General features: G+C 45.5%; 1 protein-coding gene across 2 annotated transcripts in view; it reads left to right on the plus strand.

The window, feature by feature from the left end:
* The window catches only part of LOC129715298 (integrin beta-1-like), a 114,298-nt gene extending 92,198 nt beyond the window's left edge, over positions 1-22,100 (plus strand). For both annotated transcript variants that reach the window (XM_055665161.1, XM_055665168.1), the window contains exons 13-15: positions 2,283-2,505; positions 3,584-3,788; positions 21,861-22,100. In XM_055665161.1, the coding sequence (XP_055521136.1) occupies positions 2,283-2,505; positions 3,584-3,788 (428 nt within the window). In that variant the 3' untranslated portion in view covers positions 21,861-22,100. The remainder of the gene's footprint in view (positions 1-2,282; positions 2,506-3,583; positions 3,789-21,860) is intronic.
* The last annotated feature ends 5,481 nt before the right edge of the window (positions 22,101-27,581 follow it).

Raw genomic sequence — 27,581 nt, forward strand, 5'->3', positions numbered from 1 at the left:
CCTACGATATCTGTGCTGAACATGATGCCAAATTAAACAAACGCCTTCTAGCTGCACATGATCCATATGTACCCATTCCCTGCACATTCAAGTGTTTATCTAAAAGCCTCTTATTAGATCTGCTTGCAAATCCCCCCCGTCTCAGTACGTTCAGGCATCTATTTTCACTCTCTGAGCACAACTTTTCCCTTTAAGAGTTTATTCTCCGATCTGCACACAATTTTCCAAATGTAGCCTAACTAAAGTTTTATAAAGCTAATAGACTAAGTGGGACCCGTTAGGTCCCAGCATCACACGGGAGGGCTGGTCCCCCAATGCAATATTCCACCTCTCCACCAACGCCACTAATGACAGTGAGTTGTGACCATTCCCTCCTCCATCTTGCAGAGACTGAGCCACTTCTGGGTTTTATAGTCTCTCCTCCCCTCCCACCAGAAGGGACGTGGCCTTCATGGCGTGATTGACAGGAGAGAGAATTTCACCATTTTTTAAACACTAATAATGCTTTTACTTTTCATCCATGGGAAAAATCCCTGGCACCTGATGAGCGGAGGAGGACTCTGGGTAAGATGGCCAAAAATCACAGCCGTACATGGTAGCTTTTTTTCTAAAAACAATATAAAGCGCAAACAGGAAGTGGTCAAGATTAGACTTTTAATGATATAGTAGGTAAGGCAACTTTAGTTAGGCAAGGCAACTGTAATTAGGCAATGCAACTTTAATTAGGCAAGACAACTTTAATTAGGGAACATAGCTTTAGCATTTCCAAACCAAAGGCAACACAGCTTTAGCATTTCCAAACTAAAGGCAACACAGCTTTAGCATTTCCAAACCAAAGGCAACACATCTTTAGCATTTCCAAACTATATTTTCAAACCACATTAAGGGCACTGACAGCTCAGTAAAACCACTCACAGTTTAGTAGACATGTGTTCAGTGTTATTCACAGCTCAGACTGAGAGACGTGACCCTCTCGCTCCCCCATCTTGCATAGACTGATTGAGGCACTCAGCACTTCCGGGTTTTATGGTCCCTCCGGAAGGGGCACGGCCTTCAGGAGAGAGAATCTCAACATTTTTAAAACACTAATAACTCTTTTATTTTTCATTGATGGGAAAAATCCTCTTGTCCTGCGCAGCAGAGGGGGACTCTTGAGTAGGATGGCCAAAATTCACTGCCGTAAGTGGCAGCGTTTAAAAAAAAAAATCAATATACAGAACAACAGGAAATGGTCAAGATCAAACTTTTAGTAGTATAGATAACATGACTTCCTTGCCCTTATTCTCGCTGCCTCATCTAATGATGGCAAGCATACCACACACCTTCCTTACCACTCATGTTGCAATTTTCAGGGACTAGAGGGCTTGAACTCCATGATCTCTTTGTATATGAAGTCACGGGTCCTGCCAATATCTGTATACCTTCACCAAAGTGTCGCACTTCACACTTGTCCAGATAGGTCGGCACGGTGGTGCAGCGGTAGAGTTGCTGCCTTACACCGCTTTCGGTGCCAGAGACCCGGGTTCGGTCCCGACTACGGGTGCTGTCTGTACGGAGTTTGTATGTTTTTCCCGTGACGTGCGTGGGTTTTCTCCGAGCTCTTCGGTTTCCTCCCACACTCTACAGAAGTACACGTTTGTAGGTTAATTGGCTTGGTATGAGTGTAAAATTGTCCCTAGTGTGTGTGGGATAGTGTCAGTGTGCGGGGATCGCTGGTCGGTGCGAGAGATAGAGCAACGGGGACCCGGCATGGGGGGGACTGCCGTGATGGAGGGGGACGAGCAATGGGGAAACAGAATGAGGGGACAACCATGAAGAACAATGGACAATGGAGGACCCGGTGTGGGGGTCCGCCGTGAGGGGGGGGGGGGGGGGGGGGGGAACAATGGGGGACCTGGCATAGGGGGGGAATTTGTAACTTAGTAAGCACCCTTTATGGGCGACTATTTGCATACCTTGGCAAGGTGAGGAAGCAAAGAATTTCACTGTGACTTGTCACATGTGACAAAGTATTCAATTCAATTCCAAGAGATGCCCTGTGAAATGCCTGTGATTGATCACAGATCGGATCAGAGATTATCGGAGTATGACTGTATTGTTTAGCCTACATTGTGGAGCAGGTCAAGGATTGGAGTTGGTGAGTGGAGATGTGGATTTTTTTCAATGAATCAACTTTGCCTTTAAATTCAATGATTGTCAGAACTAGTGGGAAGTAGAGTTTGGGGGTAAGGCTCGATGAAGCTACACTGACAAGTGGGCTAACCATTTGTTTTTTTCTGCAGGAAATGGTGCTTGTGATTGTGGAGTGTGTCGCTGCTCGCCAGGTTTTACGGGCAATGCCTGTGACTGTTCGTTGGATGTGTCATCGTGTGTCTCAGCCAACGGCATGTTATGTAACGGCCAAGGAGTTTGCAAATGCGGGAAATGCACGTGCACAGGCCCAAAGTTTCAGGGGCTAACTTGTGAGCAATGCCCCACTTGTGAAGGTGTCTGCTCCATTCATAGGTGAGTACTAAATTGATGTGTGCCATGCGTAATCCCTTCATTGCTTCATGGAGTCTGAGTAATAACAAATTGATGGAGCCATTTGACCCTTCACATCCATGCTGGCTCTCTCTTGGAGAATCCTTCATTCATTTCCTGCAGGTCTGCCGTTTCTTTTCTCTCATGTGGGGAACAGTTCAGTTTAGTTCAGTTTATTGTCACGTGTACCGAGGTACGGCGAAAATCTTTTGTTGCGTGCTATCCAGTCAGCAGAAAGACAATACACGATTACAATCATCCATTTACAGTGTATAGATACATAATAAGGGAATAACGTTTAGTGCAAGGTAAAGCCAGCAAAGTCCGATCAAGGGTAGTCCAAGGGTCATCAATGAGGTAGATAGTAGTTCAGGACTGCTCTCCAGTTGTGGTAGGATGATTCAGTTGACTGATAACAGCTGGGAAGAAACTGTCCCAGAATCTGGTGGTGAGCACTTTCACACTTAGTTATATATAACTGATATAGTTACTCCCCCTATATTCTGCCGAAATCTCCCATTAATTTGAAACAGTTCTGTCATATTCCCCCTCATCCTTTACTGCTTGTGAAAAACAATAGGGGTTTCTCCAGCTTTTCCATATAACATAAATCATCAACCACAAAACTATTCCAGCAAATCTTCAACGTATCTGTTGTTGATTAACTCCTTCAAACAAAATGACATAATTTTGTGCTTGAAGGTAATGATCTGATAATTCTCTGTTGGAATGTTTTTTATTATGAATTTAGAACTTTTTATTTAGATTTAGAATTTAGAAGACAAGTAAAAGTAAATTAATGTTAAGTACTTTCGTTATATATCTACCTTCTGAAAATGTATGTGACTGCATCTTCAAATTCATTCATATGCCTTTTTTAAATCATGAGTTATAACGTCATCATGCATTGCATCCACTCTTGGAGCCATGCCTAAACCAAAAAAATTTTAATTGCGGACTATTATCCCAACTGGCCTGCAGTTCAGCTGAAAGTCAGATAATTGTGTTATGTTTGCTTTCGCTAATGTGGCCTTTACCTCTTCATATTCACGTCATACAGGTACTGTGTTCAATGTAAAACCTTTAACAGCGGACCCAAAAAAGATACCTGTGATCAGTGCAAGTTTGAAGTAAGCTTGGTGGAGCGCAAGGTTCTGATGTCACAACCGATTTGTGCGTTTTGGGATGCGGACAATGGCTTGTTCTACTTCTCGTATTTTGTCAACGACCAAAATATTCCAATGGTTAATGTGTTCCTACCCTAGGTAAGAATGACAAAGTGAATTTTAATAGTAAGATTAAACGAGTACTTACCAGTACGAAGTTTGATCTGTATTTTATGAGGAGTTACGATGAGGGATTACGTGAAGAACCCACCCAGCGCGCAGGCGCGGCATACTTCCAAGCAGCGGTGTGGAATCACAGATAGACACTAGTTGAAGTAAAGATAGTGAAGACCAACGAGACATTAGTCCGAATTTGATCTATATAATGAGGGTGGGAGCGGAGGGCACGTAATCCCTCATCGTAACTCCTCATAAAATACAGATCAAACTTCGTACTGGTAAGTACTCGTTTAATCTTACTATTTTACTTCGGAGTCACGTGAGTGACTACGTGAAGACTTCAAAGGTCTGTGATTTCAAACCGTGTAACAGTTATATCACTCACTGCCGAAAGGTCATCGAGGGAGGAAGTGGTAGCTAGAGACCAACAAGTTTGTTTAGTTATAAAAGAAATATTTATTAACTATAACAAAAACAAAATAGCTCCCATGGGCTTTAAATCATAACTTTGCGGTTTGTAAAACAGTATCCGCAAAGACGTCCTGTTCCATCAGCGGTTTGTTGTAAAATCGTTGGAATGTCGATTCCCTTGACCATCCCGCTGCTCTGAGGATGTGGTCGAGGGGAACCTGCATCCTATCCGCCGCTGAGGTGGACGCTGCCCTGGTTGAATGGGATTTAAAAACATTAGTGTTAATCCCTGCCATGCTGAGGACCTGTTTCAACCATCTGGATAATGTTTGGCTGGTTACCCGTCCAAAAGGCTTCCTGTGGCTAACCCATAAGGCTTTCTCTCTCCCTCTTAGCGTTTGGGTAGTGTCTAGATAATGTTGAAGGTGGGTCACCACACACAGCCTAGGTTCTGGAGGGTAAGCCCGGAAGATCATCGGGGAGTTTGATGTACCTGGTCTACTTTGTTTTACCAACCCCGGCATAGTGAAAGTAATGGTATCTGGGGTGGTCACCATGTAGTTTAGATTAAGCTGATGGAGCGACTGGACCCTTTGAGCTGAGACAAGCGCCATGAGCATGAGGGGTTTTGTAAGTGGCCTGTTCCAGGCTCAGGGATCCCACCGGAGGCCAACCTCGAAGGTGTGTGAGAACTACACTCACATCCCACATGTGAGTGTATCTAGGCGTAGGGGGTTTGGTATTAAAGATCCCCTTAAGGAGTCTGATGACTAGAGGGTGGGATCCCACACTATGCTGTTCTATCGGCATTAGATATGCGGACAGTGCGCTCCGAGCCGTGTTGATGGCACTGTAGCTCATCTTGAGATCATGGTGCAGGTGGGCCAGGAACTCCAGCACATCCGAGATCGAAGTCGTCGTGTAGGATGTCCCTGCGTCCAGACAGTACTGTTCCCATTTCCTGATGAAGGTCAGGTACTGTTTCTTGGTGGAAACTCGCAGGGATGCCGACATGGTGGTGATTGTTCTGTCTGATAACCCCAATCCCCGGTAAGGCCTGTTCAAAATCTGGAAACCAGGAGTTTCAATTTTTGGTGGCATGGATGGCTAATGCCAGTTACCGGGTGAGTCAATAATTGGGGGTGGTGTTGAAGGACCATTGGTGTCTCTACCACCATGTCGTGGAACATTGGGAACCATGGTTGGGTAGGCCAGTCGGGCACGACCAGAATGCCAGAGGCTGAGTCTGCCTGAATTTTCTGGAGTACCCGACTGATGAGGCAGAAGGGAGGGAAAGCATAGAAAAAGAAATTTCCCCAGTCCAGCGTGAAGGCATCTACCGCTGCTGCCTCTGGGTCTGGTTCCCAAGCCACATACATGGGTAGTTGGTGATTTAACCTAGACGCAAACAAATCTATATCTGGCGTACCATATTGCTTGATAATTTTAGCAAATGATTTTGGGTCCAACATCCATTCGATGTTGTCGTTGAATTTTCGTGACCTGGTGTCCGCCACTAAATTTAGCTTGCCTGGTAAATAGGCAGCTGATAGCCAAATATGTCTCTCGACACACCATTGCCAGATTATAGCAGTTAATTTGTCGCATGATACTGATTTAATGCCACCCATGTGCTGGATATAAGATACTGCCGTAGTGTTGTCGATCATAATTCTAACATGCACGTGTCGCATACCAGATGCATATGCTTTTAGCCCATAAAAGGCGGCGAGCATTTCCAAAAAGTTAATGCCCAGTGAGTGTAGTAGCGATGCCTCTGAATTAGTCCATCTGCCACCTGTGCTGTCTTTGGAGTTAGTAGCTCCCCAGCCTAAAGCACTGGCATCCGTTGCAATGGTTATGTTAGGATTGGTTACGGTGATAGGACTGTGACTGTGCCAAATATTGTCAACCCACCACTGAAGTTCTAATTTGGCTTCAGCGGGTAAATCCATTTTGCGATCATAATGCCCCCTATGAAGGCGTAATGCATGAGTCCTTGCTCTTTGGAGATTTTGATAATGCAAGGGCCCATGTTGGGCAGCCGGAAATGCTGCTACTATAGAGCCAATAACTCTGGCTACATGCCGTATTCTAGGTTGCGGTGTGGCAATTAAATGGCTACAAGCTTCAATGAGTGAAACTGTTTTGTTTCTGGGCAGAGTGACAGTCATGTGAATCGTGTCAATAGTGAAGCCTAAGTAATCCATGTTAGTAGTAGGCTCCAATATTGATTTATCTGGGTGGAGGATAAAACCCAAAGTTTCAAGGAGTTGTTTAGTGGCTAACACTCCTGCGACAGCTTGATCCCGTGTTCTTCCTAATATGAGAACATCGTCCAGATAGGCCACTACTAAATGTTTTAATTCTCTCAATTTCTTCATGGCCACTTTAAGAATTTTCGTAAATAGTCTGGGAGCTGTCGTTAAACCATTGGGCAAAGCTCGGTACTGCCATAGCTGGCCCCTCCAGATAAATTTCAGATATTTAAAGTAATCTTTATGAATGGGTACCAAATAGTAAGCATCTTTGATATCTATGCTTGCCATGTAGTATCCCTTGGAGATCAGTTGTCTGGCAGTGACAAATGTCTCCATTTTGAAATGTTGATACTCAACAGACTGATTAAGTGATGTCAGGTCAATAATAATGCGACATCCACCATCTTTTTTAGTTTTGAGAAAAATATTTGATACAAATTCTTGCGGCTCGTGTGTGGTCATTTCTATGATGCCTTTAGCCACGAGCCGATCAAGTTCAGCTTGTCCTTCTACCTTCTCAACTGCCGAGGGAAGAAACACCCTTTGGGGCATGTGCTGAACTGGCGGTTCTACGCCTGGTTTGAATTCAATCTTGTATCCACTAATACTGTTGAGTATAAACTGATTGTTAGTAAGGGAGCACCAAACATGCTTGAAGAACCTCAAACGTCCCCCTGTTAATACTACACCCTTTGTCTGTGTATGTTGACAGGAACCAGACCCACCTACCTCCATGTTCACTTGTGGGGTCGTTTCCGGTGGGTCTGGCCCAAGGTTGTCCGTGTTGGTGCTGCGGTGGGGCGGCGCATCTTCCCACGGCTCCGCCCTGGGCCCCGCTCTAAAAAAGAGCACTGGGGGTAGTGGGAGGCGGTCACCAGGCTTTCACCAGCTCGGTATCTGCTGGTGGCTGCCGAGGCGTGCGGCCAACTGGGTGTCTTCGCCCTGCTCGGTCCTGGCCCTGCCCTCATGAGGCCTACTGGTTTTGCCGCCTCTTCCAACGCCTTGAGCCTTTTGGGCAGATCTGCACCAAATAGCAGCGCCTGTCGTTCGGGCGCTGGAGCTTTACAGAGGCCCGCATATGTTGGGTTGAGGGCAGGCCTGATGTTGTCCCGCCGTAGGTTGTTTAGCTCGTACGTGGTGCCGCACATCAGTGCGAGGGCATCTTGCTGGGGTATGGTCAGGTCTTCCTCCCCAACTGACCGAGCAAAGGCGGTGACGGCTGCTGAGTGTAGCTTCAGGACTCGCTGCATTTTTACCTCCTGAGCCCTTATGTGCTGCCCCAGCTGGTTCCAGATCTGCCCATTTACCGTCTTGACCTTCAGCGCCTCGCAATTTTTCGGGCGCGATGTAGTTGTCAAGGGCCTGCTGGACAGCCTTGTCCTGCAGCGGGTTGTTGGACAGCCTGTTTATAGTTGCCGCCATTCTGGGTGGCAACACCATCCCAGTTGTTGGTGGTGCCGCATATCGGCCCACTACACCCAGTAGCTCTTCTTCCGGCACGCCCGGCATGCTGACGATATCCTCCGCCTGCCCTTGGGATAGGCCAGCCCAGTCCTGGCCTCCCTTACTGCCCTCGAATATAGAGGGTACAGAAGGGTGTGGAGAGGAGGAGGCCAAAGCCCGTCCTCCTGGGAGATGCCGCATCTCCTCATTAATCATACGTTCGAGGAGCTGCCTCATGCAGCTCATCCGAACGTCTCCCCTTTTCGGTGGGGGAGAGTGTTCCCGTTCCTCCGAATCATCGGAGGACACCGGCCGGTCGGTTTTCTGTGTCGCCTTCCTCCCTGTGCGGGGCGTCGAGATTTGCAGCACTGGGGGCGGCTCGGTGTCGGGTGAGCGGGAGCGTTGAAAAAGCTCCTCCGCTGCGAGAGGCTGCCGTCCCGCTATGGACCCGTCCTCGGGTGGAGTAGGGCAGGCAGTCCTCCTGGCTGGTCGCTTGCGAGAGGCCATTATTCTCTCTAGCGCGACTCTGAAACAAAAAAGGCACTTACCTGAGGTCTCGTCTTTATGCTGCAGCTGGAGAGCCTGGCTCCAGCTGCTGCCGCTGTTGCACTGCTGACGTAATGCCGCGCCTGCGCGCTGGGTGGGTTCTTCACGTAGTCACTCACGTGACTCCGAAGTAAAATCTATGGATTTGCTTCAGGTTTAGACACTGATTCACAGAGATCCAGCAGTCATGGAGTGACATTCATACAGCACGGAAACAGGACCTTTGGCCTAACTCACCCATTTTGACTAAAGGCCCTGTCCCACGATGCGAGTTTACCCAAGAGCTCTCCCGAGTTTAAAAGAAAATCAAACTCATCGTACCTCATCACGAGTATTTTTTCACTCTTGGACATTTTTCACACTGTTGATAAACTTCACGAGTTACCGTGTTTCCTGAGTACCTGCACGAGTACGAGCCACTACGAGACATCCACGAACTCTGACGTACCTGCTACAAACATTCTACGTACTTACCACGAGTTTGATTTTTTTTTTAACTCCGGAGAGCTCTTGGGTAAACCCGCATCGTGGGACAGGCCCTTTAGGTAGCCAACTAAGCTCGTCCCATTTCCGTGCATTGGGCACATATCCCTCTAAACCTTTTCTAAGCATGTATCTGTCAAAATGTCTTTTAAATTTTGTTATTGTAGCTGCCTCAACTGGTTCCTCTGGCAGCTTGTTTCATATATGGGGAAGGCTGTGTATTCACCCTTACTCTGTCCCTCATAAACCTCTATCTGTCGCACTTGCCACACCTCCAGACACTTGCAACTCTTTCCACACTCCTCCCCTGAGCTATTAGAAGTTACGCCTGCATTTAATCTGCTCCCCTAATCGATCACTTGCTATCAATACCTGAGATCATCACCAATTGGGTGCTGATAGCAGTTCTGAGTTCTGTCGTTTCCAGGTCTATATTTTCCGGTTCCATTCAAGTTTGGATTTTGTACTTCTCGGTGAGCCTGCATTTGAGTCCTTTCCATTTCTGAGCCTTCTGACACTGTAATATCACACCCAGTCTCCCCTGCTCCAAGGAATAATGATGCAGTCTGCCCAACTTCTCATTAACTCCACCCCTCACGTCCTGGCAACATCCTCGCAGTTCTTGCACTCTTTCCAGCTTAATGAAATTCTTCCTACAGCTGGATGACCAAAACACAACACAATACTCCAAGTGTGGCCTGAAAAATGGCTTGTGTAACTGCAACATAACATCCCAATGCCTATACTCAATATCCTTTCTGATGGTCAGCATGCCAAGAACCTTCTTCACTGCCCTGTCTATCTTTATCACTACTTTCATGGAACAATGTATTTGCACTCCTAGATCCCTCTGTTCTTTTGAGAGCCATTTACTGTGTAAGTCCTGTCCTGGTTTAACTTACCAAATTAAACACCTCACATTTATTTAAATTGAACTCCATTTGCCATTCCTTGTCCCATTTACCCAGCTGATCAAGATCCCACTGTATTTTTTGGTAACATTGTTCACTGTCTATGAAATGACCTATTTTAGTGTTATCAACAAACTTCCTATCCATCCCTTGTAAACTGTGATCCAAATCATTGATATAAATGACAATGGCGCAACACCTAACTCAGAGGCACACCTCTAGTCACAGGCCTGCATTGCAACAACAACTTACCACCATCATTCTCTGCCTACCAACCACCCAATTATCTATCCAAGTCCAAGTACAAATCCTGCTCTCTCTGGATCACATGCAATCTAATGCTCTAAAGTAACCTGTTGTGGAACCTTATCAAGGGCAATGCTGAAGTCCAGGTAGATTACATCTACTACCCTGCCCCCATTGACGTTCTTAACTACTTTAGATTGGCAAGACGTGATCTACCACACGCAAAGCTATGCCGACTACCTCTAATGTACCCTTGTCTTTCCAAATGCATGTGTATTATAATGGCATTAATAATCGGTCTGAAGAAGGGTCTCGACCCGAAGTGTCACCCATTCCTTTGCTCCATAGATGCTGCCTCTACCTTATATTATAATGGCAGTCTTTACGACGTTGTCAAAGTCCAACTTTGATCGCCATTACTCCTCAGGGATGGGTTGGGGGTATAGTTTACGCACTCACAACACACTTAAGATTGTAAAAACGAATGTTCCAAACGTTGTTTCATGATTAAATCTTTTCCCCCTTCACCTTATACCTATGTCCCTGATTCACCTATTCAGGGCAAGAGACTGTGCATCTACCTGATCTATTCTTTTCATGACTTTATACACCTCTATAAGATAACACCTCATCCTCCTGCTCTCCAGGGAATGGAGTCCCAGCCTACTCAACCTCTCCCTATAGCTCAGACCCTCTAGTCCTGGCAACATCCTTGTAAATCTTCTCTATACCCTTTCCAGCTTGACGACATCTTTCCTATAACATGGTGCCCAGAATGGAACACAATATTCTAAATGTGGTCTCACCAACGCCTTATACAGCTGCAACATTATCTCCCAACTTCTATACTCAATACTCTGACTGGTGAAAACCAACGTGCCAAAAACCCTTTTGTACACCCTGTCTAACTGTGACTCGACCTTCAGGGAACCATGCACCTGTACTCCTAGATCCCTCTGCTCTACAGCACTCTGCTGCACCCTACAATTCACTGTGTAGGTCCTGCCCATGTTAGACTGCCCAAAATACAACACCTCACATTTCTCTGTATTAAATTCCATGAAAGAGGACCTTTATGTTCAGAGCCATAAGATATGGGTGAGATCCTTCATGAATAATTCTTTGTTTTTGCTGTGGAGAAAGATATGCAAACTAGGGAAGACACCAAGTGCTGGAATAACTCCTTGGAGATGCTGCCTGACTTACTGAGTTACTCCAGCATTTTTGTGTCCTTGTTTGTAAACCAGAATCTGCAGTTCCTTATTTCTACATGAAAACCTGGGAAATTGGGGGATGTTAATATTGATGTCTTAGGGACAGTGCACAAACCTCCAGTGGAGGTTGCTGGAGGTCATAAAATATATGAAGGTAGATAAATCTCCAGTACCTGAACAAGTCTATCTACGGACACTGTGGGAAGCTAGACCCTGGCTGAGAAATTGGCATCATCATTAGCCATGGGTGAGTTGATGGAAGACTAAAGGATAGCTGAAGTTGTGTTTATATTTGAGGACTGCAAAATAAAAGCTACTAACTATAGATAAATAAGCCTAAAACCTGTGGTAGGTAAGTTACTATAGGGCATTCTGAGGTATAAGATATATGTAGGAGCCATTAAGCTTAAGTCAGTATATTGTAACCGGGTCGAACATTTTAGTTTTTATCTGTCTGTACTTTTGTAGGTGGGATTTGATACGTAGAAGGGGTGAGTCTTTTTCTAGAGGAGACCAGCGCAGGCTCATAGATTAGGAGTCAGTTGGGTCTCGGAAGGAATGTGAGAATATAGTTCTTTACCATTAACACACATAACATGATCTCGACACACACAAGTTAATGAGACAACATACTTTTATAAGAAGAAACTTTCATATGATTCATATGAAATGAATGGAACAGCGATTGAGAACGGAAAGTGGCGGATTATTTCTTTGCTCTATACTACTTCAATAAAAGACCAATTAATAGGAATCTGAAGGGTAATCTTTTCACACAAAAGGTGGTGGGTGAATGGAACAAGCTGCCACAGGAGGTAGTTGAGGCCGGGATTATCCCAACTTTTAAGAAATAGTTGGATGGGTACATGGATAGGCAAGTGGGACTAGTGTAGCTGGGACATGTTGGCCGGTGTGGGCAAGTTGGGCCGAAGGGCCAGTTTCCACACTGTATCACTCGATGACTCTATGGTCCTTGAGGGGCCGTATTCTCCCCCTGGTTACTTATATTTAAAATCTCTTTGGATTCGACTTGTTGCCCTTCTGATTTATTAAGTATAATCCTGCGTCCCTTCTTCTCCTTCAGGGATTCATTTGATTCCAGCTGCCTGTAGCTGACTCACGCCTCCTTCTTTCTGCTGACCAAGGCCTTAATATATTTTGTCATCCACGGTCCCCTCCCTCTATCAGCCGTGCCCTTCACTTGAACAGGACCATGCAATTCTTGAACTCTCGCTATCAGCTGGGAATTACATCATATGTGCGTGGGATGTTGATTTGAAATGTTTATTTGGAATCCGTGACTAGTTTAGGTAAATAGTGTTTTCTATAGAAAGGGATGAAAGGTAGTTTAGCTAAATATTTTTTCAAAGCTTGGTACTATATTTTAATGGTTAACTTTTTTTAAACTGATAAACTGATGATTAGAGTCATCGGCATACAATGTGGAAACAGGCCCTCTGGCCCAACTTGCTCAAACCGGCCAACATGTCCTAGCTGCACTAGTGCCACCTGACTGCGCTTGGCCCATATCCCTCCAAACTTGTCCTATCCATGTACCTGTCTAACTGTTTCTTAAACGTTGGGCTAATCCCAGACTCAACTACCTCCTCTGGCAGCTCGTTCCATACACCCACCACCCTTTGTGTGGAAAAGGCACCCCTCGGATTCCTATTAAATCTTTTCTCCTTCACTTTGAACCTATGTCCTCTGGTCCTCAATTCCCCTACTCTGGGCAAGCAATTCTGTGCATCTAATTGATTGGGCAAAATAGGGTTGTTGCTACACATGGGAGCTATTAACTTGCAAATGTCTTGTGCTGCGGAGGTTGTTACATTTTAAAATAAATGAATATGTGTCGGGTACACACACATTCCCCCCACTGCTAAGTTTTTACATAGAGTTTGGTAAGTGCTTGGAACATGCTGCTGGGGGTAATGGTGGAGGCGGTAAACATAGTAGCATTTACATGTAAGAGACTTTTGGAGAGGTGCACGCACATGCAGGCAAAGGAGAAAGAGGGATTATATGCAAGCAGATAAAAGTTGTTCTAGGCATATTGCTCGGCATAGCCATTGTCGGCCAAAGGACATGTTCCTGTGCTGTGCTGTTCTATCATCAGGTCATAAGTGATAGGAGCAGAATGAGGCCACTTGGCCCATCAAGTCTACTCTGCCATTCAATCATGGCTGATCTATCTCTCCCTCCGAACCCCATTCTCCTGCCTTCTCCCCATAACCTCTGACACCCGTACTAATCAAGAATCTATCCAACTCTGCTTTAAAAATACCCATTGTCTTGGTCTCCACAGCCTTCTGTGGCAAAGAATTCCACAGATTCACCACCCTCTGATTAAAGAAATTCCCCCTTCCTAAAAGAACACCCTTTAATTCTAAGGCTACCGGTATATCCTCTAGACTCTTCCACTAAACATCCTCTCCACATCCACTCTATCCAAGCATTTCATTATTCTGTATGTTTCAATGAGGTCCCACCTCATTCTTCTAAAATCCAGAGTACAGGACCAGTGCCGTCAAATGCTCCTCATATGTAAACCCACTCATTGCTGCGATCATTCTATGTTCGAAGAAGATACACCTGTCCTACACTTTCATTCTCGCCTACATTTAGGGACACCAGCAGCTATTCCAGGTGAGACAGGGATTCATGTGCACCTCTCTCAATCTTGTTGCTTGCTCTTTTCCCTGTCCTCCACCCACACTCTGGTACACACACATTCCCCCCACTGTCTCTCACCATCCCAGTCACTCTGCTCCTCTCCCTTCATCAGTGTGCTCATCTCCCACCCCCAAGCCCCCCATTTCCATTTTATTCACCCTCTATCTCCTCCCCTCTCACACATGCCCCTTCCTCCAGCATTACATTGCACTCCTCTTCTTTCCTTGTCTGACATCTATTTGCCTCCTTTTCACCTCTAGCCTTTGCCACTATTCCAATCAAGTCCCCTCACCTGTATCCACTTATCACTTAGGATAGACTTAAGGTGCAGGAGTAACTCAGCAGGACAGGCAGCAGCTCTGGAGAGAAGGAATGGGTGACGTTGTCACGTCGAGACCCTTCCTCTTGTCACTTGCCAAGATTGTTCGCAAACCCCAACTCCTTTTTCCAGCTTCCTCCACCACTCCACGCAACGTGAAGAAGGGTCGCGACCCAAAATGTGGTCTGTCCATTCCTTCCACAGATTCTGCCTGATCGGCTGTGTTCCTCCAGCACTATGTATTTTGCTCTTGCTACTGTTGTTGGTTTGCTTCTCCCTTCAATGAATTTGGAAGATTTTGTGGAGGGAGCATCAGTGGTATTTTTTCCCGAACTTTGATGTGCCTGTTGGAGGTAGTCCATGTCTCAGAAATAGAAAGGATACATACGTTCATAATATGTTTAATGTTTATTGGGAGAACCTATGACCCTCCTGACCCAACCTTGTCCTCTATCCCTGACCATAAGTTGTCTGAAGAAGGGTCTTGACCCGAAACGTCACATATTGTAATAGTGTGAGCTGCAAGGAGGATGCTATGAGGCTGCAGGGTGACTTGGGTGGGCTGGGTGAGTGGGCAGATGCATGGCAGATGCAGTATAATGTGGATAAATGTGAGGTTATCCATGTTAATGGCAAGAACGAGAAGGCATATTATTATCTGAATGGTGTCAGATTAGGATAAGGGGAGGTGCAACGAGACATGGGGGTCAATGTACATCAGTAGCTGAAAGTAAGCATACAAGTATAACAAGCAGTGAAAAAAACTAAACGCATGTTGGCATTCATAGTGAGATTATTGAGTATAGGAGCAAGGAGGTGCTATTGCAGTTGTACAGGGTCCTGATGAGACCACACCTGGAGTATTGTGTGCAATTTTGGTATCCTAATTTGAGGAAGGGCATTATTGCTGTTGAGGGTGTGTAGTGTAGGTTCACCAGGTTAATTCCTGGGATAGCGGGACTGACATATGAAGAAAGAATCGGTTGACTGGGCTTGTATTTACTGGAATTTAGAAGGATGCGAGGGGATCTTATAGAAACATATAAAATTCTTAACGGATTGGACGGGCTAGATACAGGAAAAATGTTCCCGATGTTGGGGGAGTCCAAAACCAGACATCACAGTTTAAGAATAAGTGGTAGGCCATTTAGGATGGAGATGAGGAAGAACTTTTTCACCCAGAGTTGTGGATGTGAAATTCTCTGCCGCAGAAGGCAGTGGAGGCCAATTCACCCAATGTTTTCAAGAAAAGGAATAGGCGATGCTTTGGTTTGGGACTTTTCCTCAGACTGAGAGTCGGGGGAAAGGGAAATGAGAGATAGAGACAGTGATGTAGTGAGATGAAGACAAATGAATGAAAGGTATGCAAAACAGTAACGATGATAAAGGAAAGAGGCCGTCGTTAGCTGTGGGCTGGGTGAAAACGAGTTACAGACAATGAGACTCAACAAGACAACTTAGAAGCTGGTACCACTTGGGTGGATGTGGGATGGAGAGAGAGGGGATGCAAGGGTAAGTTGAAGTTAGAGAAATCAATATTCATACTGCTGGGTTGTAAGCTGCCCAAGTGAAATATGAGGGATGGAGAGAGTGGGGATGCAAGGATTACTTGAAGTTAGAGAAATCAATATTTATACAGCTGGGTTGTAAGAAACCCCACCTTGTCTCAACCTTGTGTTAGTCTTATATAATATTATGATCAGCAAAGTTTTTTGTTACCTCCTTGCAGAGGATCATGACATTTTTTAATTTCTATCGCTTGATGTTGCGAAGGGCATTCTCACAAAGTCACGGAGTTGTTCTGGACAGACATCTTCTGGCATCCAGTGTTGAGCTATTAGAGTACTCGTCCGCTATTCCTTCAGATTGTTCTGCGTAGTTGCTCTTCGAAGCATCTGGAACATATCCATCTCTCCACCTGTTCCGCGCTCCCATCTTACATTGGGCATTAATGAGGTTTTAAATGAGCTGACTTCATGTAGTATAATCAGGTCCACAATGCAAGCCTTCAGTTGCTGGATGTGCCAACTCGGGTGTACCAATTGCGACTCAAAGCAAGAGATTTGTTAGAAAAAAATTGACCCCACACTGTTATTTATAGAACAGTGAGCCTATAAGTACAATGATTAGAATTTAGAATTTAGAAGATTGAGGGGGGATCTTATAGAAACGTACAAAATTCTTAAGGGGTTGGACAGGCTGGATGCAGGAAGATTGTTCCCGATGTTGGGGAAGTCCAGAACAAGGGGTCACAGCTTAAGGATAAGGGGGAAATCTTTTAGGACCGAGATGAGAAAAACATTTTTCGCACAGAGAATGGTGAATCTCTGGAATTCTCTGCCACAGAAGTTCATTGGCTATATTTAAGAGGGAGTTAGATGTGGCCCTTGTGGCTAAAGGGATCAGGGGGTATGGAGAGAAGGCAGGTACAGGATACTGAGTTGGATGATCAGCCATGATCATATTGAATGGCGGTGCAGGCTCGAAGGGCCGAATGGCCTACTCCTGCACCTATTTTCTATGTTTCTATGTTTCTATGTTTCTATTAGATTACATGATTTGATTATAATGCTCGTGTACAGTTACAGAAATGAAAAATCAGTATCAATCAAACTCGTGCTAATTTGCACAAGATCCGAGGCAGCAAGATGACGCAGGTATGTGTAGGAAGGAACTGCAGATGCTGGTTTACACCGAACATAGACCCAAAGTGCTGAGTAACTCAGCGGAACAGGCAGCATCTCTGGAAAAAGGAATGGGTGAAGTTTCAGGTCGAGACCCTTCGTCAGACTGAGAGTCAGGGGAGAGGGAGACACAGAGATATGGATAGGAAAGGTGTGAAAATGAGAGATCAAAGGGGACGAAGGTCAAGGAAAATGTAGAATGGATCATTGTCAGCTAGTGGAAGGCGACAACGAAGCACACAGAGATAAAATTTAATCAGGAGGACAGTCAGACTGGTTGGAGAACTAGGATGGGGGAGGGATGGAGAGAGAGGGAAAGTAAGGGTTGCTTGATGTCAGAAGCTAATATTCATACCGCTGGGTTGTAAGCAGCCAAAGCGAAATATGAGGTCCTGTTCCTCCAATTTGCGTTAGAAAATACACCACAGAAATAGGCTCTTCTTTCCACCACATCTATGCAGACCATCAATAACCTCTCTGTATGAATCCCATTTACCAACACTTGGTTTATGACCTATAATGTGCAGGAAGGAACTGCAGATGCTGGTTTAAACCAAAGATAGCCACAAAAAGCTGGAGTAACTTGGAGAGTCGGACAGCATCTCTGGAGACAGGAAATAGGTGACGTTTCGGGTTGAGGCCCTTCTTCAGACCTGTAATGAATCTTCAGATCTATAGTGATTGACAATTCAAGTGCTTGGCCAGTTGCTTCTCAAACGTTGTGTGACTATCTGCCTCCACCCTTACACTGTCAGTGTGCTCCAGATCTTAATCACCCTCGGGATGAAGAATATTCGTCCTCAGTTTACCTCTAAACTTCCTACACTTTGCCTTAAACCTGTCTGGTCTCAGCCAATTTTCTTAATATTTACCCTTATCTATGACACTCAGAATTTTGCATTCCTTAGTACATTTTCCTTTTCTTGGATGTGGCAGGTAATATTAAGAATTTCTGACTTCAATTCCTTCATTTTGGTATAGTACGGTACTTTGTTAGTCACATGTACTGAGGTACAGATAAATAATTTTTTTTGTATACAGTACAAGTATCACTGTATCACTGTACATAAGCACTAGAGATCCATATTAGATTAGTATCTCAGATACTCAGATCAAGTCCCAGTTGTAGTAAGTGCAGGGATCGAGACCTGACCATGAAGGTCTGTTGTCCTGGCGGCCTGGCCAAGCGTAGCCGTTGGAGTCCTTCGCCGCTACACCGCTGTTGGCCGCATGTGGTCCATGTGCACGGCCTCTTGGAGGTGCTCCCGGTCCAGCCGAGCCCCAGGCTTTTGCAGGGCCTCCTGCGGCCCACTCCTCTGTCGAGGCACCGCACTGCCTCCTGCTCCCTGGCCCTCAAGGTGGGCTCCCGTAGATCCTTGATGTGTGACGGGCGAGTCGGGCCAACCAGGCGGGAGGGACCTCTGTCCACGGTGTGCGGGTCCCCGGTCTCTGGCGGGCAAGACCCCAGTCAATTTTAGCAGGAATACCATTAGTTTCCAGGGCCTGTTCTTTATCAGTTGGAATATCAGCTCATCAGGAAGGCCATCTCTGTCCTGGGGGTGGAGTTGAATTCACGGGAGATGGTCTTGGAGAGGGGGATGCTCCTCAAACTGCGGAGCATCTTGGACAATACAGCTCACCCCCTCCATGACACACTGGTCAACCTGAGGAGCACCTTCCCCAACAGACTGGTTCCACCAAGATGCAGCATAGAACGCCACAGGAGATCCTTTTTCCCTGTGGCTATCAAACTGTACAACTCCTCCCCTTCTGTCGTGGGTAGACTGACTCCCCTTCCCCTCCCACAACCAATCTATGCACATCCCCAATCCTGGACATTCCACTTGTCACTTTAATTTAATGTTCCATGTATTTTGTGTTTTATGACTGTTGGTAGACCAATTTTCCTCCTGGGATGAATAAAATTCTATCATATCGTATCGTATCATTATCATATCATTATCATTTTGTATCATATCATATTGTATATGCCTGTTTGACTGTTGGTCAGTTTTCTGTGGACTGATGTCCAGGCAACTATTGTCAAGGACAGTATTGGGGTTGAGTGTTTTTTGTCAAAATGTTCCTTTCACTGAGCGTTAACTATTCTCTCTTCTTGATAAATTGACGTCTGTTCCCCATCTCTCAGTGGAGCAGGCTTTCGGGTATTTGTTCTATAGATAGACTTGACAGCATCTAAAGACTAAAGACTTGCTGGATTTCTTGTGGACTTTCAACCCACCATCTGTTCTATTGTTTGCTGGTTACCTCTCGGTCTGCAGTCTTCAGTTTCCTGTGGAGATATTTTCTCATCCCTTGAAGCAACCATTCCCAGAATGTCATGTGTTTTTCATTAATTAGCTTCTGGATCTTGGAGTCGTTCTTGGAGCTGGTTAAACCAGCTGCGATTTTAACCAATGGATCCACAATACTGCAATTCAATGGAATTCAGAGGGATGAGAGGAGATCTTATAGAAACATGTAAAATTCTTAAGGGATTGGACAAGCTAGATGCAGGAAAAATGTTCCCCATGTTGGGGGAGTCCAGAACCAGGGATCACAGTTTAAGAATCAGGCGTTGGCCATTTTGGACTGAGATGAGGAAAAACCTTTTCACCCAGAGAGTTGTGAATCTGTGGAATTCTCTGCCACAGAGGGCAGTGGAGGCCAATTCACTGGATGCTTTCAAGAGAGAGTTAGATAGGGCTCTTAAAGATAGCGGAGTCAGGGGATATGGGGAGAAGGCAGGAACGGGGTACTGATTGTGGATGATCAGCCATGATCACAGTGAATGGTGGTGCTGGCCCAAAGGGCCAAATGGCCTACTCCTGCACCTATTGTCTACTGATATCATGGCCAGGGTGGTTCGGATGTTTGATGCACACTTGAGGCAACGGTTCCTGTGGATCACTTCGATGGTGAGGAGATCGATACCAATAATGGACCGGGCAATGCCCAACCACTTTCTCCATTCTAGTGAGTGTCGTTTCCTGCCACAGAATCTCCTGTCCATCCCTCCGGCTAATGAGTTTCTTATCACCATAGCCACATCTGATATCACTGTATTCTGCTGTGTCAATGCCAGACCCTGGTACCACTGACCTGACTGCTGTTCTCCCCTGTATACTGTATACTGATTTTGGAGGGGAATAGACACAGGAGGTTTCTGCACTGTCTACCTACTCTCCTTTCTGGTGAACTTAAGTTTATAAGTGATAGGAGCAGAATTAGGCCATTCGGCTAAAGTCTACTCTGCCGTTCAATCATGGCTGATCTTTCTCTCCCTCCAAACCCCATTCTCCTGCCTTCTCCCCATAACCCCAACTAATCAAGAATATGTCTATCTCTGCCTTAAAAATATCCACTGACTTGGCCTCCACAGCCTTCTGTGGCAAAGAATTCCACAGATTCACCACCCTCTGACTAAAGAAATTTCTCCTCATCTCCTTCCTAAAAGAACATCCTTTAATTCTGAGGCCATGACCTCTAGTCCTAGACTCTCCCACTAGTGGAAACATCCTATCAAAATCCACTCTATCCAAACCTTTCACTATTTAGAAACATAGAAACATAGAAAATAGGTGCAGGAGTAGGCCATTCGGCCCTTCGAGCCTGCACCGCCATTCAACATGATCATGGCTGATCATCCAACTCAGTATCCCGTACCTGCCTTCTCTCCATACCCCCTGATCCCTTTAGCCACAAGGGCCACATCTAACTCCCTCTTAAATATAGCCAATGAACTGGCCTCAACTACCTTCTGTGGCAGAGAATTCCAGAGATTCACCACTCTCTGTGTGAAAAATGTTCTTCTCATCTCGGTCCTAAAAGACTTCCCCCTTATCCTTAAACTGTGACCCTTTGTTCTGGAATTTAGTACAGAATTTCATTCTGCGAGAAACCCCAAATCCCATTTTCCTGCCTTCTTCCCATAACACTTGACACCCGTCTGAAGAAGGGACTCGACCCAAAACATCACCATTTCCTTCTCTCCAGATATGCTGCCTGTCCCGCTGAGTTACTCTAGTTTTTTGTGTCTATCTTCAGTTTAAACCAGCACCTGCAGTTCCTTCCTACACTAATCTAGAACTTGTCTATCTCTGCCTTAAAAATATCCACTGACTTGACCTCCACAGCCTCCTGTGGCAATGTGTTCCACAGGTTCCACAGGTTCCACAGGTCAGACTGAAGAAGGATTTTGTCCTGAAACGTTGCCTATTTCCTTCGCTCCATAGATGCTGCCTCACCCGCTGAGTTTCTCCAGCATTTCTGCTTACTTTCAGTGACTGATAAACAAGGACACCCAGATCTTGTTGTACTTCCCCTTTTCCTAACTTGACGCCATTCAGATAATAATCTGCCTTCCTGTTCTTGCCACCAAAGTGGATAACCTCACATTTATCCTCATTAAAACTGCATCTGCCATGCATCTGCCCACTCAAACTGTTGTAATTTGGAAGAAGACCTGAGAATTCTTACATCTCGATTCATGATTAACCTCTTCCCATCAACTATCAGGCTCCTCAAGTCATATAACCATACATGGAAACAGGCCCTTCAGCCCAACTTGTCCATATTGATCAAGATGCACCGTCTAAGCTCGTCCGTTGTTCCTGTGTTTGGCCCATATCCGGCTAAATGGGATATCTTTCCTACCCATCTACCTGTCCAAGTGTCTTTTAATTGTTGTTATAGTACCTGCCTCAACTACTTCCTCTGGCAGCTCATTCCATGCACCCATTAGCCTCTTCGATGGGCCGAATGGCCTAATTCCGCTCCTATAACTTGTGAATTTGTGAACGTGTGAAAATCAGTTTACATTCCAATTCAATAACAAATATATCAATTGTGTTCCAGATCAAAGCTGACTCTGTAGTGCTCCAGCAGTCTCCTGGAGTCCCTCGTGTCTCCATCCGAAGTTAATTGTTGCAATCACAAGGGATTTGTGGAGCAGTGCTTCCTCTCGTTATGGTTTTAATTGGCCTGCAAATATGCTCTGAGGAGATCACACCTTATTATTGTCATGTATGAATCGGTGGGTACAGATTTTTTGTTATAAAATTAAAAATTAAAAGTTCAATTTTGTCGTTCATGAAACAGTGTTTGAAGTTATACTTAAAGGTAGAAAATGCTTGGGCGTTATTTGTTTATGGTTACCTCCTGGACTTAAAGCTCAATGACAGTACAATGCTAGAAATACTCTGCAAGTCAGGTAGCATCTGTGAAGAAAGAAATATTTAATATTTAATAAGTCTTTTCACCAAAATTAGGAAAAGTTAAAGATTTGTAAAATGCAGCATAATGGTCAGGGAGCATAGAACAAGACAATGTGTATTGGAAGGAACTGTAGATGCTGGCTTAAACTGAAGATAGATACAATAGGCTGGAGTAACTCAGCGGGGCAGGAAACATCTCTGGAGAAAAGGAACAGGTGACGTTTCGGGTCGAGACCCTTCTTCAGACTGAGAATCAGGGGAAAGGGAAACGAGAGATATAGATGGTGATGTAGAGAGATATAGAACAAATGAATGAAAGATATGCAAAAAGTAACAATGATCAACAAAACAGGCTGAGGGCAAAGTGAAATTTGTGGGAGGTGAGAATTGTTGGGGGAGTCCAGAACCAGGGGCCACAGTTTAAGAATAAGGGGTAAACCATTTAGAACGGAGACGAGGAAAACCTTTTTCACACAGAGGGTTGTGAATCTGTGGAATTCTCTGCCTCAGAAGGCAGCGGAGGCCAATTCTCTGGATGCTTTCAAGAGAGAGTTAGATAGAGCTCTTAAAGATAGTGGAATCAGGGGATATGGGGAGAAGGCAGGAACGGGGTACTGATTGTGGATGATCAGCCATGTTCACAGTGAATGGCGGTGCTGGCTGGAGGGTCGAATGGCCTACTCCTGCACCTATTGTCTATTGTCTAGAACGAGTTATACAGACAATGAAACTCAGTAGGACGACAGTGAAACTAGTATGACAACTAGAGTGGGGGAGGGATGGAGCGAGAGTGGATGCAAGGGTCACTTGAAGTTAGAGAAATCAAACCTCATACTGCTGGGTGTACATTACAGTACAATAAGAAAGCACTCAGCCAACAATGTCTGTGCTGAACATGATGCCATGACCAACTCCTATTTGCCTGGACATAATCCATAACCCTTACTTTCCTGCATATCCTTATGTCTATCCAAAAGCCAAACACTCCTATCATTGTATCTGCCACAACCACCATCCCTAGCAGCATGTTCCAGGTACTCACCACCCTCTGTGTAAAATACCAGCATACTGTATCTCCTACAATCACATAATCCTCCAAAATGTCCAACACCTCCAAAAGGATCCCACCACTAGCCACATTTTCCCATCTCCACCCCTTTCCACCTTCTGCAGAGACCGTTCCATCCGCAACTCCCTATTTAACTCATCCCTTCCCACCCAAACCACCCCCTCCCCAGGTACCTTCCCTTGCAACCGCAGAAGATGCAACGCCTGTCGCTATACCTCCTCCCTCGACTCTGCCCAGGGACCCTGACGGTCCTTTCAGGTTAGGCAGAGGTTCACTTGCACCTCCTCCACCCTCATCTACTGTATCAGTTGTTCAAGATGTGGACTCTTATGCAATCAATCAATCAGTTTTATTCATCACATACGCATATAAGTGCAATGAAATGAATTTGCCAGCAGCGGTACAATCCAAAAAGAACACGCAATACATCAATAAAATGAAACACAAACATCCACATTCTTCTCTGTGGTGGAAGTCACAAAGTACAGTCAGTCCTCCTCTGTTCCCCCGTGGTCGGGGTCATAAACCACCGCAGTCGCCGCTGCGGACAGCCCGATGTACAGGCCCTCTCATTGGGAAGGTCGAGCACACTCCGCGGCTTGGAGGTCCCAAATCGGCGCTTTCCTACCAGAGGCCGCGGCTTCAGGATGCTGTAGGCCGCAGGCCGGCAGTTGGAGCTCTTCTCCGGCTGTTCCCCAGCGAGGGAACCCAGGCTCCAGATGGTAAGTCCACGCCGCGCCCGCGGCTAGAAGCTCCACAGACCGGCTAGAAGCTCTTCAGGATAGTATAGGCCACGGGCCGGTGATCGGAGCACTTCACAGGGGTTCCCCAATGAGGGATCCCAGGCTCCGGATGCCGCACCAGCGGCTCGAAGCTCCGCAGACCATGGCTTCAGGATGTAACCGTCCGCGGGCCAGCGATCGGAGCACTCCCTTCTGGCGACCCCGACAAGAGCTCACCCGCTTCATGATGAAAAGTCCATGCTGTGCCCGCTGGTGAAACTCCGGGCCCGACTACGGGAACAGGCCGCACCAATCCATAGTTTTAGGCCACGAGGGAAGCGACATGGGAAAAGTCACCTCTCCGTGGAGGAGGTGACCATAAGCGGTTCGCCCCTTACCTCCCCTCATCACCCCCCACACAAGACACACCAAGAGACACTAAGACAAACATTTGGACACACTAAAAACCCCCCAAAAAGTAGAAATAACGGACACGCTGCTGGCAGGGCAGCCTTCTCACAGTGCTCCCACCGAACCACCTCTCTTCTTTTATACATCGGTGAGACCAAACGTAGACTGGGTGATCTTTTTCGCGGACCACCTTCGCTCATCTCGCCTGAACCTACCCGATCTCCCGTTTGCTGGACACTTTAATTCTCCCTCCCATTCCCACACAGACCTTTCTGTCCTAGGTCTCCTCCATTGTCAGAGTGAGGCTAAACGCAAATTGGAGGAACAGCATCTCATATTTCCCTTGGGCAGCTTACAGCCCAGTGGTATGAATATTGATTTGTCTCACTTCAAGTAACCCCAGCATACTCTCTCTCTCTATCCCTCCCCCACCCATCGCACTAGCTTCTCGTTTTCACTTAACAAAGAGCTAACAACGTCCTGTTTCCTCTATCATCGTTACTTTTTTGCATATCTTTCATTCATTGTACTTTATCTCTCTACGTCATCGTCTATATCTCTCGTTTCCCTAATCCCTAACCAATCTGAAGAAGGATCTCGACCTGAAACATCACCCATTCCTTCTCACCAGAGATGCTGCCTGTCCCGCTGAATTACTCCAGGTCTTAGTGTCTATCTCTTTAAAAATTTGCCCCTCTTATCTTAAAGCTATGCCATTTAGTATTTGATTTTTCCATCCACAGAAAAAAGGCTCTGACTGTCTGCTCTATCTAAGCCTCTCATAACTTTTTATACACTTCTATCAGATATCCCTGTAACTTCTGGCATTCCAGGGAAAACAATCCCAGGTCTGGGGACCCAAGAAGTGGAGAACAAAATAGCGTGGAAAGCAGGAGAGATCAAATGACAAATAGAGGGGATAGCACAAAATAAAATAAGGTGGTATGGGTCAAGATATAAAAGATTAATCTGAAAATCTATCCTGCCTTGTCGGAATGGGAATATGGAATTCAGTTGCCGTTGCTGGACGCCCTTTGCATCAGATATTTGTCAACGTTATCGGACGTCCTGACCAGAGCAACATATACAATCGGAAATGATTGTATTTTATGTGGGTCCAAAGACAGGAGGAAGCATGTCTGCCTAATATCGCCTCGGACCTGTTGTTGCCGAGTTGCCTGCTGTTTCAACAGAGGAGCTGCATCATTCCCAACTACATTTGATGCACTAGTTTGGTACTTCAAAATGCCTCCAATATTTAAGTCAGGTTGAATTTAAAACTTTTTTTTATTTTTAATTTTTTCTTTTTAAAATAGACTTTATTCAGGTAATAAATATATACAGTACATGTACCGTGCAAAAAAAATCATCCGACATTGTCGGAGGCTATACAAACATTCAATACTGGTTATATACATTGCTCAAATTTCACAAATCTCTCCCCCACCCTTGCCACTCATGTGGCCCACTGGCGTGGAATCCCTTCCCTTATTTTGGGGGGCACTTTGGGTCTACTTGCAGCCCAGAACAGGTGAGTTGCTGTCCATTACATTACCAGACATTTCTTTCAGATCACATTTCACAGCATGTATGCACTCACACCGTGACCGTGGTTTCAGATATTTGCCATTCTTCACTGCATTTGAGAGGGAAGTTTATGGCTCGGGGACTAGTCTAAGACTTTGAAAGGGGTTTTAGTTAACTATTAATTATAAAACGAATAAACATTTAACATGCGGCACGATGGCGCAATGGTAGAGTTGCTGCCTTACAGCCCCAGAGACCCGGGTTCAATCCCGACTACAGGTGTTGTCTGTACATTCTCCCCGTGACCTGCGTGGGTTTTCTCCAAAATTTTCGGTTTCCACGCACACTCCAAAGACGTACAGGTTTGTAGGTTCATTGACTTGGTATAAGTGTAAATTGTCCACAGTGTGTGTAGGATAGTGTTAATGTGTGGGGATCGCTGGTCGGTGTGGTCTCGGTGGGGCTGAAGGGCCTGTTTCCGCTCTGTATCTCTGAACTAAACGCTAAACTTGTGGTAATTTCGAGGATTTATTACGACATAGAGCCACAGAAGGAGAACCACCGGAAATGTAACATAGATACGACCCAAATTCTTCCTTTGAATTAAATTGACTTTAGTCTCATGCACGATTTTGTGAAAAGAGATGTTATTTTGACTCTGGGCGAAAAAATAAAAACAGACACAATCAATTCAGTTCCAAGTTATGGAATTGCACTGCTTTCATTTCCCGCTATAAAAAGGGTAGAGGTGTATAAAGAATGGCTGGTTCAATATTGGATATTTTTTAAATTATCACCAGAAGTCATAATTATCCCCAAGGTGTTTATGAAAGTGTGATGTTAATAGCATTGCAGAAAAGGTATCTGACATACTAGATTTACTAGAATGTTGCCTGGGTTTCAACAACTAAGTTACAGAGAAAGGTTGAATAAGTTAGGTCTTTATTCTCTGGAGCGCAGAAGGTTAAGGGGGGAAATGATAGAGGTCTGCAAAATGATGATAGATAGATATGCCATTTATTGTCACTATACATGTACAGTGAAACTGAAAGCTGCTCGTACTCAGTGCATACATACAATTTAGCACAAAAAACAAGAAACAGAAAAAACAAAAAACAGAAGGGAGATGGTGGGGGGGAATAGGTGCACAAATTCTGCGGCGCTACATACATATATACATATATACAGATGGAAGTCCGTGTTGGGCGGTGTAGTCAGTGCATGTGTGAATTTGAATTTATAGTAGTTATAATTCTCGGAAAGCAACTATTCCTGAGTCTGTTTGTCCTGGATTTGATGCACCTATAGCGCCTTCCAGAGGGCAGCAGGTCGAACAGTCCAAACGCAGGATGGGAGCTGTCTTTGATGATCTTCTTTGCCCTGCTAAGGCAGCGGGAGGTGTAGATGTCCATCAGGGAGGGGAGAGGGCAGCCAATGATCCTCTGCGCTGTCCTGGTTACCCTCTGAAGCCTCTCCCTGTCTGCCATGGTGCAGCTGCCATACCATGCTGTAATGCAGTATGTCAGCAGGCTCTCGATGGACGAGCGGTAGAAGGTCAGCAGCAGGTTAGAGTCCAGGTTGTGCTTCCTGAGGACCCTCAGGAAGTGCAGCCGCTGCTGAGCCTTCTTGATGA

This window comes from Leucoraja erinacea, chromosome 2 (assembly GCF_028641065.1).
Source record: "Leucoraja erinacea ecotype New England chromosome 2, Leri_hhj_1, whole genome shotgun sequence".
Lineage (NCBI taxonomy): Eukaryota > Metazoa > Chordata > Chondrichthyes > Rajiformes > Rajidae > Leucoraja > Leucoraja erinaceus.